General features: G+C 36.1%; 1 protein-coding gene and 1 pseudogene across 1 annotated transcript; one reads left to right on the top strand and one right to left on the bottom strand.

Annotated features, from left to right (window-relative positions):
- The first annotated feature begins 3,679 nt into the window (after window positions 1-3,679).
- LOC136062706 (uncharacterized mitochondrial protein AtMg00810-like) lies at window positions 3,680-4,399 on the top strand. The gene is made up of 2 exons (XM_065762124.1): window positions 3,680-4,084; window positions 4,193-4,399. Exons 1-2 carry the CDS (start codon window positions 3,680-3,682, stop codon window positions 4,397-4,399), a joined length of 612 nt encoding a protein of 203 aa, XP_065618196.1.
- Window positions 4,400-13,131: 8,732 nt separating this feature from the next.
- Window positions 13,132-16,699, bottom strand: LOC112011315 (receptor-like protein kinase FERONIA; annotated as a pseudogene).
- Between the last annotated feature and the right edge of the window lie 226 nt (window positions 16,700-16,925).

Genomic DNA, 16,925 nt, shown 5'->3' with positions numbered 1-16,925 from the left:
CCTCAGCAGTCTTGTCCTGACACCTCTCAACAAATGGTCGTGCATAATGAAAACATCGTCACATTCTTGATGTTGTCCGCACCCTTCTCATTTCTGCCTCTCTTCCTGAGCGCTTTTGGAGTGAGGCCACACTCACTGTTGTGTACACCATTAATCGTATTCCTTCACCAACTACACACTACAAATCACCATTCGAGCTTCTCTATGATTAAACTCCTGACTACTCCTCTCTTCGGGTTTATGGTTGTACTTGCTTTGTCTCTCTTCCTCCTCATGAACGAACAAAGCTTTAGCCTCGTGCTCGTCTCTGTTGTTTCCTTGGTTATGGTGTATCTCAAAAGGGGTTTCGCTGCTATAATCCCATTTCTCATCGCCTTCGTGTCTCCCGTCATGTTGAGTTTTGGGAACATCGTCTTTTCACAAGTCTTCAGCAGTTTCTTGCGTCCTCTTCCTCAGAGTCTCCCATTTTAACTGATCTTTTCCTCCCTTTCTATCTTGAACTTGTGGAGGATTCTTCAACATCGACTGCCTCTCCAGATGAATCATCTCTGGTTCTGTCCTGGCATATGACCCGCCTACCTTGGATCTTGTGGCACCGCCCTTTCCTGAGTTTCCTATTGGCCCTAAACTTTGTCATTCCACTCGGGTAAGCATTCCTCTCCCTTATATCGCTGATTATCACTGTTCTTTGCTCTTGCCACCCTCTATAAACCTCACACCTATCGTAAGGCCCATACTAACCCTCTTTGGCAATAAGCTATAAACGAAGAAATAGATGCCCTTCATAAGAATCACACTTGAGATATGGTTTATTTGCCTCCTGGTCAGTTTGTAGTAGGTTATAGGTGGGTTTACAAGATGAAGACCAAGGCTAATGGATCTGTTAAACGGTACAAGGCTCACTTAGTTGCTAAGGGCTTTACTCAAGAGTATGGCATTGACTACGAGGAAACATTTGCTCCTGTTACTTGCCTTACATCTGTCAGATGTCTCATTGCTGTGGTTGCTATTCGCCGTTGGCCTCTTTATCAAATGGATGTGAAGAATGCTTTCCTCAATGAAGACCTCTAAGAGGAAGTGTACATGCAACCACCCCCTAGCTATTCACACTCAGGTAGTCAAGTTTGTCGCCTTCGTCATGCTCTTTATGGCCTCAAGTAGGCTCCTCAAGTTTGGTTTGAAAAGTTTAGCTCAGTTGTTGCTCAGCAGGGTTTCACTTCGAATCCTCATGACATCGCTCTCTTTGTCCAAAGATCCTTTGCTAGTATCACTTTTATTCTTCTTTATGTTGAAGATATGATTATTACTAGAGATGATCCTGTAGGTATCCGCTCTCTTTAGCACTTAGTCAGCATTTTGAGATGAAATATTTGGGCACTCTTAGCTATTTTCTTGGGCTTGAGGTTACCTCATCCTCTGATGGATACTATCTTTTCCAAGCTAAATATGCTTCTGATCTTCTCTCCCTTGGAATACAATGCAAAGCTCACACCCTTGGATGGTGAACCTTTATCCGATGCTACTCGCTATCGTCAGTTGGTTGGTAGTCTAATCTATCTCACTGTTACTCGTCCGGATATTTCACATTTTGTGGGTATGGTTAGTAAGTTCATGGATACCCCTTGTTCTGTCCACTATGCTGCCATTCTTCGGATTCTTCGATATGTCAAGGGCACACTTTATCATGGTCTCCACTACTCCTCTCAGTCTTCTCTCGAGCTTCATGCTTATTCAGATACGGACTGGGTAGGTGATCCGACTGATAGATGCTCTATCACAAGTTTCTATTTCTTGTTGGGTACTTCTCTTGTCTAGTGGCGTAGTAAGAAGCAGGATGTGGTTTCCCATTCCAGTATTGAGGCTGAGTATCGTGCCATTACTAACACCACCTGCGAGCTTGTCTGGCTTTGCTGGCTCTTGGCTGACATGGATGCTCCACAACCCACTGCCACTCCTCTTTATTGTGACAATCGTAGTGCTATCTACATTGTTCATAATGATGTCTTCCATGAACGCACCAAGCACATTGAGATCGACTGCCACATCACTCGCCAGCATCTCAAGAAAAGCAATCTCAAGTTGTTCTCTATCTCTTCTACTGACCAATCAGCTGATATCTTCACCAAGACTCACCTGCCTGGTCGTCTTCTAGATCTTATATCTAAACTCCAATTGGCTTCCTCCTTGCCACCTCAAGTTTGAAGGGGGGGGGGTTGTTAGTCTATAGCTTAGACTAGATTAGTCCATTGGGCTTATCCCAGTATATTGTAATTGTAGTTTACTCATATTACTTGTACTGCACACATACCTAGCCTATATAAGGCTCTCTCTTGTACATTATTATTTAGACATAATATACAGATTATTCAGTCTTTCTCTCTCACTTTATATTCTTAACACAAATGACTAAGAATATAGTAATATATATAAATAATTCTATTAAGTAGAGGTCGAGTCAAGATTTTAGTTTTGGGGTAAGAATAAAAGACATAGCTTGCCATAATATTGATTCAAAATTTTCAATTAAAATTAGTATTAAAATAAATTAAAATCTTAACATCTTTGTCATAAAAAGTAAACGAATTAAACACAAACAAAAAATAATAATTTGCACATAAAAAATATAACTTAATCATAAATTGTAATTTCCTTTAAAGCATAGTATTAATTAAAATATAATATAAAAAATCAATATATGTATTCATCAACATAATAACTTATAAAGAGAAATCTAAATATAAGAAATGTAAACAAATTTGTGTACACCATTAATCGTATTCCTTCACCAACTACAAAAAAAAAAAAAAAAAAAAAAAATCTCTATTCGAGCTTCTCTATGGTCAAACTCCTGACTACTCCTTTCTTTGGGTTTTTGGTTGTGCTTGCTTTGTCTCTCTTCCTCTTCATGAACTAGCAAAGCTCCAACCTCATGCTCGTCTCTGTTGTTTCCTTGGTTATGGTGTATCTCAAAAGGAGTTTTGCTGCTATAATCCCATTTCTCATCGCTTTTGTGTCTCCCGTCATGTTAAGTTTTGGGAACATCGTCATTTCACGAGTTTTCAGTAGTTTCCTGCGTCCTCTTCCTCAGAGTTTCCCATTTTTACTGATCTTTTCCTCCCTCTCTATCCTAAACTTGTGGAGGATTCTTCAACATCGACTGCCTCTCCAGACGACTCATCTCCGGTTCTATCCCTGACATATGACCCACCTGTCTTGGATCCTATGGCACCACCCTCTCCTAAGTCTCTTGTTGGTCTTGAACTTCATCGTTCCACTTGGGTAAGCATTCTTCCTCCTTATCTCATTGATTATCATTGCTCTTTTGCTCCTGCTACCCTTTATGAACCTCACACCTATCATGAGGCCCATACTGACCCTCTTTGGCAGCAAGCTATGAACAAAGAACTAGATGCCCTTAATAAGAATCACACTTGGGATATGGTTGATTTGCCTCCTGGTCAGTCTGTTGTAGGTTGTAGGTGGGTTTACAAGATTAAGACCAATGTTGATGGATCTATTAAATGGTACAAGGCTCGCTTAGTTGCCAAGGGCTTTACTTAGGAGTATGGCATTGACTATGAGGAAACATTCGCTCCTGTTGCTCGCCTTACATCTATCATATGTCTCATTGTTGTGGCTACTGTTCGCCGTTGGCCTCTTTATCAAATGGATGTGAAAAATGCTTTCCTCAGTGGAGACCTCTATTAGTATCACTCTTATTCTTCTTTATGTTGATGATATGATTATTACTGGAGATGATTCTGCAGGTATCCACTCTCTTCAGCACTTCCTTAGTCAAAATTTTGAGATGAAAGATCTGGGTATTCTCAGCTATTTTCTTGGGCTTGAGGTTACCTCATCCTTTGATGGCTACTATCTTTCCCAAGTTAAATATGCTTTTGATCTTCTCTCCAAAGCTAGTATCACCGACAACAAGACTATTTCCACTCCTTTGGAATACAATGCAAAGCTCACACCTTTGGATGGTGAACTTATATCTGATGCTACTCACTATTGTCAGTTGGTTGGTAGTTTGATCTATCTCACTGTTACTCGTCCAAATATTTCACATGCCATGGGTATGGTCAGTAAGTTCATGGTTGCCCCTCGTTTTATCCACTATGCTGCCATTCTTCAAATTCTCTGATATCTCAAGGACACACTTTATCATGGACTCCACTACTCCTTTCAGTCTTCTCTCGAGCTTCATGCTTATTCAGATGCAGACTGGGCAGGTGATCTGACAGATCGATGCTCTATCACAGGTTTTTGTTTCTTGTTGGGTACTTCTCTTGTCTCGTGGCGTAGTAAGAAGCAGGATGTGGTTTTCTGTTCTAGTATTGAGGCTGAGTATCATGCCCTTGCCGACATCACTTGCGAGCTTGTCTGGCTTCGCTAGCTCTTGGCTGACATGGATGCTCCACAACCCACTGCTGCTACTCTTTATTATGACAATCGTAGTGCTATTTACATTGCTCATAATGATGTCTTCCATGAACGCACCAAGCACATTGAGATCGATTACCACATCACTTGTTAACATCTCAAGAAAGGCAATCTCAAGTTGTTCTCCATCTCCTCTATTGACCAACCTGCTGATATCTTCACTAAGACTCACCCACCTAATCGTCTTTGAGATCTTATATCCAAACTCCAGTTGGCTTCCTCCTTACCACCTTGAGTTTGAAGGGGGATGTTAGTGTATAGCTTAGACTAGATTAGCCCATTGGACTTAGCCTAGTATACTGTACTTGTAATTTACTCATATTACTTGTACTACACATATACTTAGCCTATATAAGGCTCTCTATTGTACATTATTATTTACACACAATATACAGACTATTCAGTCTTTCTCTCTCTCACTTTATATTGTTAATACAATACATATCGCATATCGTACAATAATGACATCTATGCATTGAACTCAAACTAAGTCCAATGAGGTGCCAAAGACTGGAAAATTTGAAAAGTCTTCACGAGAAAGTTGGAAAGGGCATTTCACGTGATAAATAAAGACATGAAAATGTACATGTTGGTAAAATCTTAATAAACAAATAAAACAGATATAGACTATAGTCTTATTCGGAAAAATGTATCATTGATGTTAATATGTGGACCCAGCTCAAACAAATTATATGGTTGGACATGTTTTGAAACACCAGTAAGTATTCTATGCCCAGAATGTAAAGCAGCCATTCTAGCTGTATATGAAGCATCTAGACTTAACTTCAACTATGTTTTGTTTGAAGAGGATTCCCAGCTCACATTGAAGGCAATCAATCAAGAAATCCATCAAGATTGGGAGATTGTTAATATAATTCTTGGTATTAGAATTATGCTTAACTCTTTTGTTGCTTGGTATTTTTCCTCCTCCCCAAGACAATCTAATTCTCTTGCTCATAATCTAGCTTATTGGGCAGCATCTTGTAATGCTTGGGGTCTATTCCCATTTCATAATATAATTTAGGTTTTTGTTGAAGAGTAAGATGTGTTCCCTTTTTGCTTTTGCCCTTGTCCTTGGGATGTTCTAAGGCAGTTGAATGTCTTCTACTTTTTCGGTCTTGCACTCTTGCTTATCAGCCATTGAAAACACCCACATTTTGTGAGATTGTTTCTACTTGACCTTAAAAAACAAAAAAAAAACAAAAAAAAAAAAGTGAAAATGCATGCTAAAGAAACTTATTTTGTAAATTCTCTAACAAAAATATGAATATGTATGTTACATAAACTATAGCAAGAAGTTTCAATTACTCGTTTATTTTATTTTTTTTCGATTTTTATATATAATATTCGTTAGTGATTCATATTACATAAAATTGCTGAACTATTTATAATGTAAAAAATTTAATATTTACAAATAAATATTAAATATGTCAGTTATTTTTATATGGAATTTGTATAATTTTAGTGTTTAATTATTTTTTTATAATAAGATATTATAGTCTTTTTAAAAATATTTTTAAATTACATGGCTTAAACAAAAACTGTACTATGCAATCCACATATAATCTTACCATGATTATTTTTTTTTTAGTAAAAATTTAAAATTCTGGTCATTATTCTTTTGACTTTATTTCTTATTCTATATTATTTATGTATTACTTCAAGTCATTGCTCTCTTATTTTAATCAAAAAGAAGATAAATAGAATATGTTTAAACTTTTTTAAAAATTTATAAATTTTTGCAAATAAAAATATACTTGAAAATCCGATTTGTGAAAGATCGAATTAAGTGTAATAAGTTTTAAAACCCCATTTAGGGTTAATTCGTTTATGCCCTAAACCTAATTGAATCAAACCTGAACCTGCTTGACCCAAATCATTTACCAAGTCTAACTCTATCCACTGATTATAGATAGGGTGGCCCCATCAATAATGTAACCTTCATACGTGCACTTCGTCAAAATTGTTTGGAAGCTTTAATTTCAACGTGTGGAAAAGAAATGACATATAAGTTGGAGTTGGAGGTAGATGCTTAGAAAGGGAATCTCCTAACCCATCCTCATCTCTTATTCAATTTTAAGCTCTGAAAGGCACCCCTGTCAAGTGAGGACAATGACCATTCATAAAAGAAATAATCACATATAAAGTGTATGCGTAAGAAGTGGGGCATGGGATGGGTTTGGGGGCCAAAGAAATGAATGTCTATGATGAAAGCCTAAAGTTTTCTTGGTGTTTTTTGAGTGAAAAGATCTATGCATATATAGAATGCAATGTTTAAATTTACAAACATTCCCAAATTAGCAAGCCACATAATTTAAATTAGAAATTGTGAAGGACTCATGTATGAATTGGCATTCTAATTTAATAAATTTTACGAAATTATTGTAACTTTTTGTTATATCTATAGTATTACTTATATCTTAGTAAGAATCAACAACAAAATGAAACATTTCAATAGATGAATACCATCTTAAAATATACTATAAAAGTTGAGGATTAAGTGTGAGTTTAACATCAGATTATTTTACTTTTTGCCAATCTTTTTTTACCAAATGTGTGCCAAAATATGCTTGTATTTTGAAGAGAGTGAAGAAAAAATTAAGGATTTATAAGTTTGTGCACAAAAGCTAAAAAATAAACAAAATACTGGACCCAAACAGACATTAAGGGTGTGTTTGGATATCACTTATTTGCTGAAAACTGAAAACTGAAAACACTGTAGCAAAATAATTTTTAAATGTGTAAATAATGCTGTGGGACCCAAATTTATATTGAAATTTGTGTTTGGATGACTTTTGTGGGTCTGTGAATAATGTTGTGGGACCCACATTATTTCAGCAAAACGCATAAATGCTGGTGATAAATGCTATCCAAACTCTCTCTAAGGGTCTGTTTGGGATTTTCTTGTTTTGCTGAAATTGAAAACTTTTGTCGAGGGCGAAAAATTTTTCCTCCTGACAAATGAGATTTATATTGGGTTGGGGGTCTAAACCGAAACTCAACGATGGTCTTGATGCACGGCCCAAAGGCTATCGATGAAGATCCAAGGAATTCACTGTATTTTATGCCTTGGGCCTAGATTGAAGTTGACAAGAATGACCCGTAAACAATCCCTACACCAGACACGTCAATATGGTAAAAAAAACATATAGCAAGAAATGGCCCAGCAGTAAAGTGTTTCTGAAGAAAATAGTCCAGTAGTAAAATGTTTCTACAGAAGATGGCCCAGTGGTAAAATAAGATAAAACAGGATAAACCTCCAGCTGTCAGCTATTTCACAGATTAAAGGAAATATCTACATTTTCAAACTCATCATCTATTAGCTCTAGAGAAGAGTCTTCTAATACAACAATATGAGGGAAAAATTCTATAGTAACAGTGACATCATAGCCATCAATAGTAAATGAATAAGTAAATATCATGGGTTCCATAATAACAAATAATGAGGAAAACTTAGTGTGAGATGAAGAGAGAGAGAGAGATCTCAGCTAGCACAGCAAGATCATTATGGTGTCAAGGCATGCTCGTGAATATAGTATATATAGTGAGTAGAGAGAGTCATTTGTGAGTAATATGAGTACTCATTACTAGTAATGAGTGGGAATGTATAGTAAGGTTGCTGGGACTTTCTACTGGGAGTAGATAAGTGTTTATGAGTAAAACTATGAGGAGTGTTTATGAGCTAGGAGCTAGGCAACTTAGTTTTTGAGCTTGAAAACTAAGAACTCAATGACTTTTTCAGAGCTTCAAGAAGGCTAAAACAGAGAGGTGGAAGAAGAATTATTTTTCTGATGTGTATCTTAGTGTATCTTGCGCCCCCTCCTCCCCTTGAAGCATTAATGGAGAATTTCATTTATAGTAGGGTTTTATGGGTAATTAGCAAATAATCTCTGCTAAATCTCCCTCAATCTTAAGAAAATCCTTAGAGAATCATTTCTAGGATTTTAGCTAAGAGTGGTAAGCTCAACTTTTAGAAGGTTCTTGTTGTTTTAGGTAATAACAGCTGAGATTCTAACTTAGCATTGAATGCTGATTGGCCTTGGCTGATGGGATTAGAGCATGCATTAGGCTAATGATCTTGGTTATGTTGCTGCTAGAATCAGAGCTCCCTAGGGTAGATTGTGCCACCCCAAGCCAGTTGTCAATCTTGAAGCCCTTGCTGGGAACTCTGCTAGGATCCCCTTGTTGCCCTCCAAACCACATTTCCCTAAATTTTCCCATTTGGGATTCATGTGCTTGGTCCATGAACCAAAGAGTATGCATTTTTAGTATGAAAATGAGTTGATTTCAAGTTGTTTCAAGAGCTTTAAGGGCCTTGTCATGGCTGCTCTTGGCTCTTAACAGGATGGGTAGGAGAAGAAAGAAGGCACCATGAGTGAAGGACTTTAGCATATGTAAAATAGGTGACAAAATAATATTGGGCTTTATGACAATAGTGCCAAATTAATATTTAAGCTTTATGAAAATAGTACCAAATTATTATTTGGGCTTTAGTAAAATGGTGCCAAATATTAATGTTTGGGCTTTGTAAAATAAGTGCCAAATTAATATTTGGGCTTTACGAAAATAGATTAATTTGGGCTTTAAGAAAATAGTGCCAAATTAATATTTGGGTTTTGTAAGATAATTTAAGATTTCGTAAAATATTGCCGTGTAGCAATGGGCTTAGTAAGGGTGCCATGTAGCAACAGACTTAGTAAATGGTGCCGTGTAGCAACGAACTTAGGAGGTGCCATGTAACAATGGGCTTTAGAAGTGCCGTGTAGCAACGGGCTTTGTAAAGGTGCCGTGTAGCAACGGGCTTAGTAAAGGTGCCATGTAGCAATGGGCTTTAGAGGTGCTATGTAGCAACAGGCTTTGTAAATGTGCCATGTTGCAATGAGCTTTAAAGGTGCCATGTAGCAACAGGCTTTGTAAAGGTGCCGTGTAGCAATGGGCTTTAGAGGTGCTGTGTAGCAACGGGCTTTAGAGGTGCTGTGTAACAACGGGCTTTTTAAAAAAGTTTTGCTAAGCTTTTGGGCTTTACCCACAAGTTAAATGACTTTGGGCCTTTTGTGGAGAGAGTGTAATTTTGTGACCCAATTTTGGTAGCAATGTGATAAGTATTATTTGTGGAAAATCTAAGTGGGATAACATGTGGGATATAATGGGTAATATTTGTGAGAGAGCCCAAAGCAATTTATGGGGCTTTATATATGAAATATTTGTGGGAGCCCAATAACATGGAGAATATTAGAGTAATATGTGGAAAATATTTATGTGGGCTTAAAATAATTTATAGGCTTGTGTGGGTATTTTTGTGAGTGGGCTAATGAAACTAAGGCCCGAAAATTTGTACCTCAACAACTTTTTACTGAAAGTACTGTAGATAAATGTAAAAGTTAGCTGAAATAGTACAGTGAGACCCATGAATAGTACCAAAAAGTGCAGTAGGGTCCATAAATAGTAGTAAAAATAAGCTTAATAGTAAACTAAGTTGGCTTTTTAATTTTTGCCAAACACACACTAAATGTATAATTAAACCTAAAATTTACTATCTTACAAATTGATTTACCATTTTTAAACAAGTAATGTAAAGAGTTCTACTATTATAATAAAAAATCTCTGAATATTTTTTCAACAAGTTGAGATGTCAATTTACCATACATTAAAATAAAATAAAATTATACCCAAACAAACAATAGTTCAAAATAAAATTACTATAAAGATATTATGATATTTTGTTATGTTTATGAAATTTCTCTAATAAAGAAATAATAACTAACTATTTATTTATTATATTATTGATTTAACACTATCATTTATTGATATTTTGAGTTAGGCTACGATGATTTCATATTTCACAATCTCCATACTCTTTCACATTTGTACAAAATGATGGGTTATGTTTATTATACACACTCTAATATACAGAAGTTTACAAGTATTTGTGTGATAAAAAAAAATGTATAGAATATGTGTAAACTTGTGTGTAATAAATCGAGTGCAAGAGTATTAACCCTAACATGATTATCTTATATACAAGTGTCATGTTTAAAAGAAAAATAACAATAATAAAGAAAATAAAGAAGAAGAAGAAAGTGTCATGTGAAACATTTCACATCAAGAAACGGGAGACAAATAGTTGATAGATCAATGAATCCGTGACCTCACACTCACACCACATGTCAAGATGGAATACAATTAGGCTACGGCCCATTGGAAAAGTGTTTAGAGCTAGACTTCTTAGAATTAGAGGAGAGTACAACATCTGCCTAGTCCATGATTGTGAGTCCAGGTTCTTTTTCCCATTGTTTCTAACCGTTTAATTTTGTTTCATGATGGTCTTTTCGCATTCAATGTCTCATCTATGAAGTATGGCCCACTATTGTGGTCACGGTTTATCTTTTTTGTCTCATACAGTCTAAACAAAAAGTCATGAACCGATCAATTACTTTGATATTTTCTTTTACTCTTGGAGCATTTACAATGGAGGTTGTAAACAAAATACTTATTTTAAATAAATAGATAATTATATCTCATACCATCTAGACAAAAAGTCATGCACCGATCAATTAGTTTGATATTTTCTTTTACTCTTGGAGCATTTACAATCGGGGTTGTAAAAAAATTTTATTTTACAATTAAAATGCTATTTTATCTATCTTATAATTTCATTTTACAATTTACCTAACATCCAATTCTTATTTTCTACATCATATCAAATATTATTCATTTTTTATTAATTTCACACACACTCTCTCTCTTTCTCACCACCTCTCTCACTTCATAGCAGTGTCTTTCTCTTCACCCACAAATCAAACCACATATTTCCAAAAAAAAAAAATCAACCACAACAACCACCACCCCAACCAGAAATCAATCACCATCACCATAACCACAACTAGCAGTAGCCACCATTATCACATACCCATACCAAAAATTAGATAAAAACAAAAAACAAAAAACCCCAACTCACTATGATACCACCACCACAACTCACTATAGCTCAGTTGTATACTTAAATCTATTATTTTGATTCACATTCTCCCTTTTCTCTCACCTAGGTTAACTCTCTTTCTGCCTCTCTTTCTTTCTCTCTTTCACTTAGTGCAACACCCTTTCTCAGACTTCTCTCTTTTCTTTCACTTCCCTCTCTTCCGTCTCTTGTCCCTCTATTGGATTGGTGCCAAATTTGTAGTGGTGGTGGGTTTTGAGATCATGGGTTTGTTGATTGGTGGTAGGTTTTTAGATTGGGTTTGTTGATAGGTGGTGGTGGTGGTGGTGGGTTTTTGTTGCAATTTGTGGGTTTGGCTATGGTCTTTGCCATGGGTTTTGGCAGACAAAGAGAGAGAGACACGATGGGCTGGGTTTTCTGTGAAGGATTGCGATGGTGTTGATTGTAGTTGTTGGTAGTGGTTTTAGGTTTGGGTTTAGTGGTGGGTGGTTGAGAGGGAGACAAAGATAGGGAGAGAAATTAGAGGGAGAAGAGAGAATGGATAAGAGAGATAGATAGTTTTATATTATTTTATTGTGTAATTTATACTATTTTAATGTATTGTATGGAAAAATAAAAACTAGATGTTAGGTGTATTATAAAGCTGGATGGTATAATAGATAAAGTAAGTTTTCAGATGGTAAATAAGAATTGTTATAAAAACCTAGATCCTAATGCTCTAAGTAACAACTTACGGTAGCAAAGTGGCAAATTTTTTTAGCGATACACACCCATATAAAGTGGGGCTCTAAGCATTGATGGTGTCTCCAAAATTCTATTTTTAGCAACAAACACACCCATTATACGGGTGTGTTTGTTGCTAAAAATAGAATTTTGGTGACACCCTCAATGCTTAGAGCACTAGCATTGGAGGGGTGTTAAAAACCCCCATTTGCTATTTTAGCAACCAATAAGGCCAAATTGCCCCACATCTGGGGGTCAGTTCTTATTTTTTATTTTTACCAACTGTTCACAAAAATGTAAAACAAAAATATTATTTTAATGAGGAAAGAGAAACAAAATGGTAGAGAGATGGAGGAGAAGATAGAGAAACCAAAATTTTTATATTATTTTTGGTATATTTTATATTATTTTAACGAGTTATGTGTAAAAATAGAAACTGAGATATTGGGTGAGTTGTAAAATGAGATAATAAAATAAATAAAGTAATTTTTAAAGATATAAAATAAACACTTTTTTTGCATCCTCAAATACTAGTGCTCTAATGCTCCAAAAGATGAAAAGAAATGAAGGTTCATACCACCTTCGTTATTGGAACCATAAAATATTGAACCTAGAAGAAATTATAGCCGATATTTTATCCATTTATTTAATTGTTGTTTTAATAATTAATTTATTTTAAATATTTGTAAATAAATGTAGACGTATTTTTTTTCACTTAAGCAAACCATTATGGCTTATCTTTATTATTTAATTCTCTACGTAAAATTAATTATTCATTGAAAATATCATTTGGTGTTAGATATCCTTTAACTAGGCATCATGCTCCTGTAAGACAATAATTTAAAATAAACAAACTTTCCTTATTCACTTAACAATTATGGAAATAAAATTAAAAAAAAAATCATAAAACATAACTTATCTCTCTTTTAAAAAAATATTAATTTTTAGTAAATATAATTGTATGAATAAGATATTTTCTAAAATAAATCTTAAGTTTTATTTTAATTTTACAACTCACAACCAAACTTATGAATAGGTTTAGTTGTTCCATTACAACACTTTTTATTCCTAATAATAAATATTACAAATCCTTCTGTCATCTCCATAACATAACTACTTCTGACTTTTAGAAAGACAAAACTATAATTATATAGCTTAAGAACTACTATTTTTAGTAGCCAAGGAGTCATCTTGACTTGTGGTACTAATAGTAATAGAATTAAGACTAGGGTAACTTAATCCAGTGTTAATTGTACTTAACTCAGCTCCACTAGTCGACTCCAACACCTGTCCATGGTAAACATTGTTGTCCCAAGGAGCTCCATTGCCAGTGGCAACACGAAATGATACCACATCTGAATTGGTATCCTTGGTTGCTTCTGCATACTCTTGGAGCTCTAATGCAAACTCCAACCTTTCCATCACATCATTCATTGTGGGTCGTTCGATTCTATGATCACTTACACAACTCTCTGCAAGTTCCACATATACCTTGAAACAATCTAGCACTATCTTGTTCATTAGATATGGATCAATGATTTCATTGATGGTCCCTCTCTCAATACATTTTTGAGCCCAGCTTGCCAAATTTCGTTCCTCTTCTTGGAGTCTTTGGTTCAATGCTTTTCGAGCACACAACACTTCAAACATCACTACACCAAATGAGTACACATCTGATTTCTCAGTTAATTGTTGGCGCCTTGCATAATCTGGATCCAAATACCCCCATGTCCTCTTTATTAGGGTACTAACAGCAGTGTTATCCAAACCCATTTTGGACAACCCAAAATCTGAAACCTTGGATACCCATTTCTCATCCAATAGAATATTTGTTGTCTTCACGTACGGTGGATAATAGGGTGCTTTGTACATGTGTCTAGGTAGTGCAAACCACGTGATGCTCCTATGCATATCTGGAGCCTTTGTTTCCAGGTGAGGGGATCATTCGGGGTGTCATAGAGGTGGTGGCGGAGGGTACCATTTGTCATGTACTCGTAAACAAGTATCATCTCACCCTTATCATTGCAATATCCAATGAGAGACACAAGGTGCACATGACGAAGTTTAGAAAGCATGCATCTCGATCTCTGTCATAAACTCACGAGCACCTTGTCGAGACTCTTGTTTCATGCGCTTGATTGCCACCACTATATTATCTAAAGGACAAAATATATTGTATTATTGTGTTTCTAAAACCCAATAAATGTAGCGATGAATGTGATTTGTGGATTTGAACAACCTATAACATTAATTTGCAACTTTCAACAATCTATGAGAACACATTAATGTGTAAGTTTTATATAATGGAATTTGTACCATCTCTAGCACCACTCTTGTATTATTGTGCATAAACAAAGAGTATGACTTATGTCTAGTTTCTATGCTCTTTGGAAACTATAAGATGTGAAGACGTCCTAAAATAGGACACGGTGGTTACATTAAACAGTTTATATATATGGGCAATGATACTCACTTTCATGTTTTAAAAGAAGACATTTCTTTTATCTTCTAAAATGTGTATGTCAACACATTGATTGTGGATATTCTGTAAAATAGTGTATGTAAAATGTGTGTAAGAAAATATTTTCCCTTCATATATGACCATGTCCAATATGTATAGGAACTCGACACAAGTCAGATTTGATCAAATTATTAAACAACCGTGCAAAATATAGTATCACTAATCTAAATTATATGCAGTTAGATTGCAATTAGGACTAATTCAGGAAAAAACTAAAAATTAATCATTGTATTATTCATTACCTTCCTCAATCAGACCCTTGTAAACATTGCCAAAGCCACCTACACCGACAATTAGATCTTCATTGAAGTTATTGGTTGCTGTTTTGATTTTATCTAGGCTGAAGTAACGGCATAGTTCTCCAGGCAGTGATGAAGCTGTTCTCCTTGAGAACTCTCTTTTGTAAGGATCTGGCCTAAACCAACACCACCACTTTGCTAGTGGATGGTAAGAACCATAACGCTCAGTCTTCTTCAATTTACAGAAAACCATGAAACACACTAGAGCGGCCACGACTAAAAAGCCAACACCACTTCCAGTAGCAATGAACATTGTTTTCTTTGTATTAGACTTGTTGGCTGTAAGAGCAGGTTGTTGATCCATCGGTGGAGGGACCATATTTAGTCCAGCAAGATTGCCAGATAAGTCGCTCAATTTGAACACTTCACACCGTTTAAAATGGCATCGCGCAAAGTTGTATCTGTTCCAGGGTGTAGATCAATGGCCAGAGTATGATTATCCTCGCCCTTGTTTTGGATCATTACTACGTAGTCCTTGTAGTATGGCGTATCGTTATTGCCAGCCCACAATATTACATCTGCCGTTTCTTCTGCTAGCTGATAGTCTATATAGATGGTGAATTCCCTTATGCCAGAGATCTGTATCTCAGGATCTATTTCACAGAAATGGAGCCTCACCAAATATTTGAATCCCGTCTCAACAGGTAATCCCCATGTCAAATTAGACATTGAGTTCCTAGTCCTGTTTGGACCCATTGAAGCTGCAGACTGATAGACAGCATCAGGTGCAATATATTTTGGTATTTTTGAGTATTTGAGTTTCAAAGATGGAACACGAGGGTTTACACCGTCGCTCAACAAATAATCATTTATGCCCTCGGACCATTGTCTAAACAATCCAGTGTCTAGCACTGGGGGTATGGAGCTCCCGCCAATGTTTAATCGATAAACCATCTCGAGTGCCATGCTGAGTTTATGTAGAACTGAGGATCCTGGCCAACATAAACAGGAACTTTACCTTCTATAATAGAACTACTTGAGGTATAGTACAGGTCCATAGGCATGGAGACAACCTCAATACCATTAATGAAAGCATAGTAACTAATAGAACCACTAGTAAAAGGAATGAAGGTTAAGTTCAATTTTTTATTTTTTTCAACATTGATGCAGAACTCTTTAACAAAATACTTTTCGCCTGAAGAATTAGTATAAATGGAAGTGCTGAAGTTTCTAAGTAAGGTGAACGAGCCCGCTTTGACAGTAAAAAAGTCTTTAGACTTGGTAAAACCTGAGTATGCAGTTGAGTAAAAGTACAACCGAACGAATTTCGGGCAGGTGTGACCGGAAACACATATTTGAATTGGGAATAAGACAACCGAGCTGTACTGTAAGGGATAGACTCAACGGATGCTTGGCGTTGGGCTTCAGAGGAATTAGATTCGTTGTTTTGTTCCATGGGACCGTACATGGAACCTATGTCTCCGATCCAGTCACGCTCATCGGTAGCCTTTGAGTTGCCGAAAGAGCCACAGTCGAGGGTAATATTATCAACAGCTATGTAAGGGGGTGTAGCAGTAGCAACTGTGATACGGTGAAAGATGAAAAAGAGGACGAAGATGAAGAAGAAAGGTGTCAACATTGAGTGGTTCTTCATGGGAGCAAGAGGTTACTGAGTAGCAAATTGAAAGAAAATTAAAGAGGAGGAAACTCCTTTTCTGTTTCAACCATACGAAAGTAAAAACAGCAAAATTATTGTATCGCTTGATGATGCTATCAACCACAATAGCTTTTAGGTCTGTACGGAGTTAAAAATGCTGGAGGAATAAGCGGGTGGGGGTGGGGCCGTGGGAAGTTGCCTGGGGAGGCTTTAGTATAGCAAGTTGACTCAAGTTGCTAATGTGGGAGACCCGTGTTTGCTTTTGGTTTTGGACTAGGTCATACATACTTTTAGGGACGTGTTTGCTTCTCTAGAACATGATCTAGCAAATAGATGTGACTTAAAGTTAATTTATGAAATAAAATTTTTTTTTGGTCATAATAGTTCGGCTCCCCTAGGAAA

This window comes from Quercus suber, unplaced genomic scaffold (genome assembly GCF_002906115.3).
Source record: "Quercus suber isolate HL8 unplaced genomic scaffold, Cork oak 2.0 scaffold_443, whole genome shotgun sequence".
NCBI classification, from domain to species: domain Eukaryota; kingdom Viridiplantae; phylum Streptophyta; class Magnoliopsida; order Fagales; family Fagaceae; genus Quercus; species Quercus suber.
Note: the sequence above shows the minus strand (reverse complement) of the source record. Positions and strands in the feature narration are given on the sequence as shown.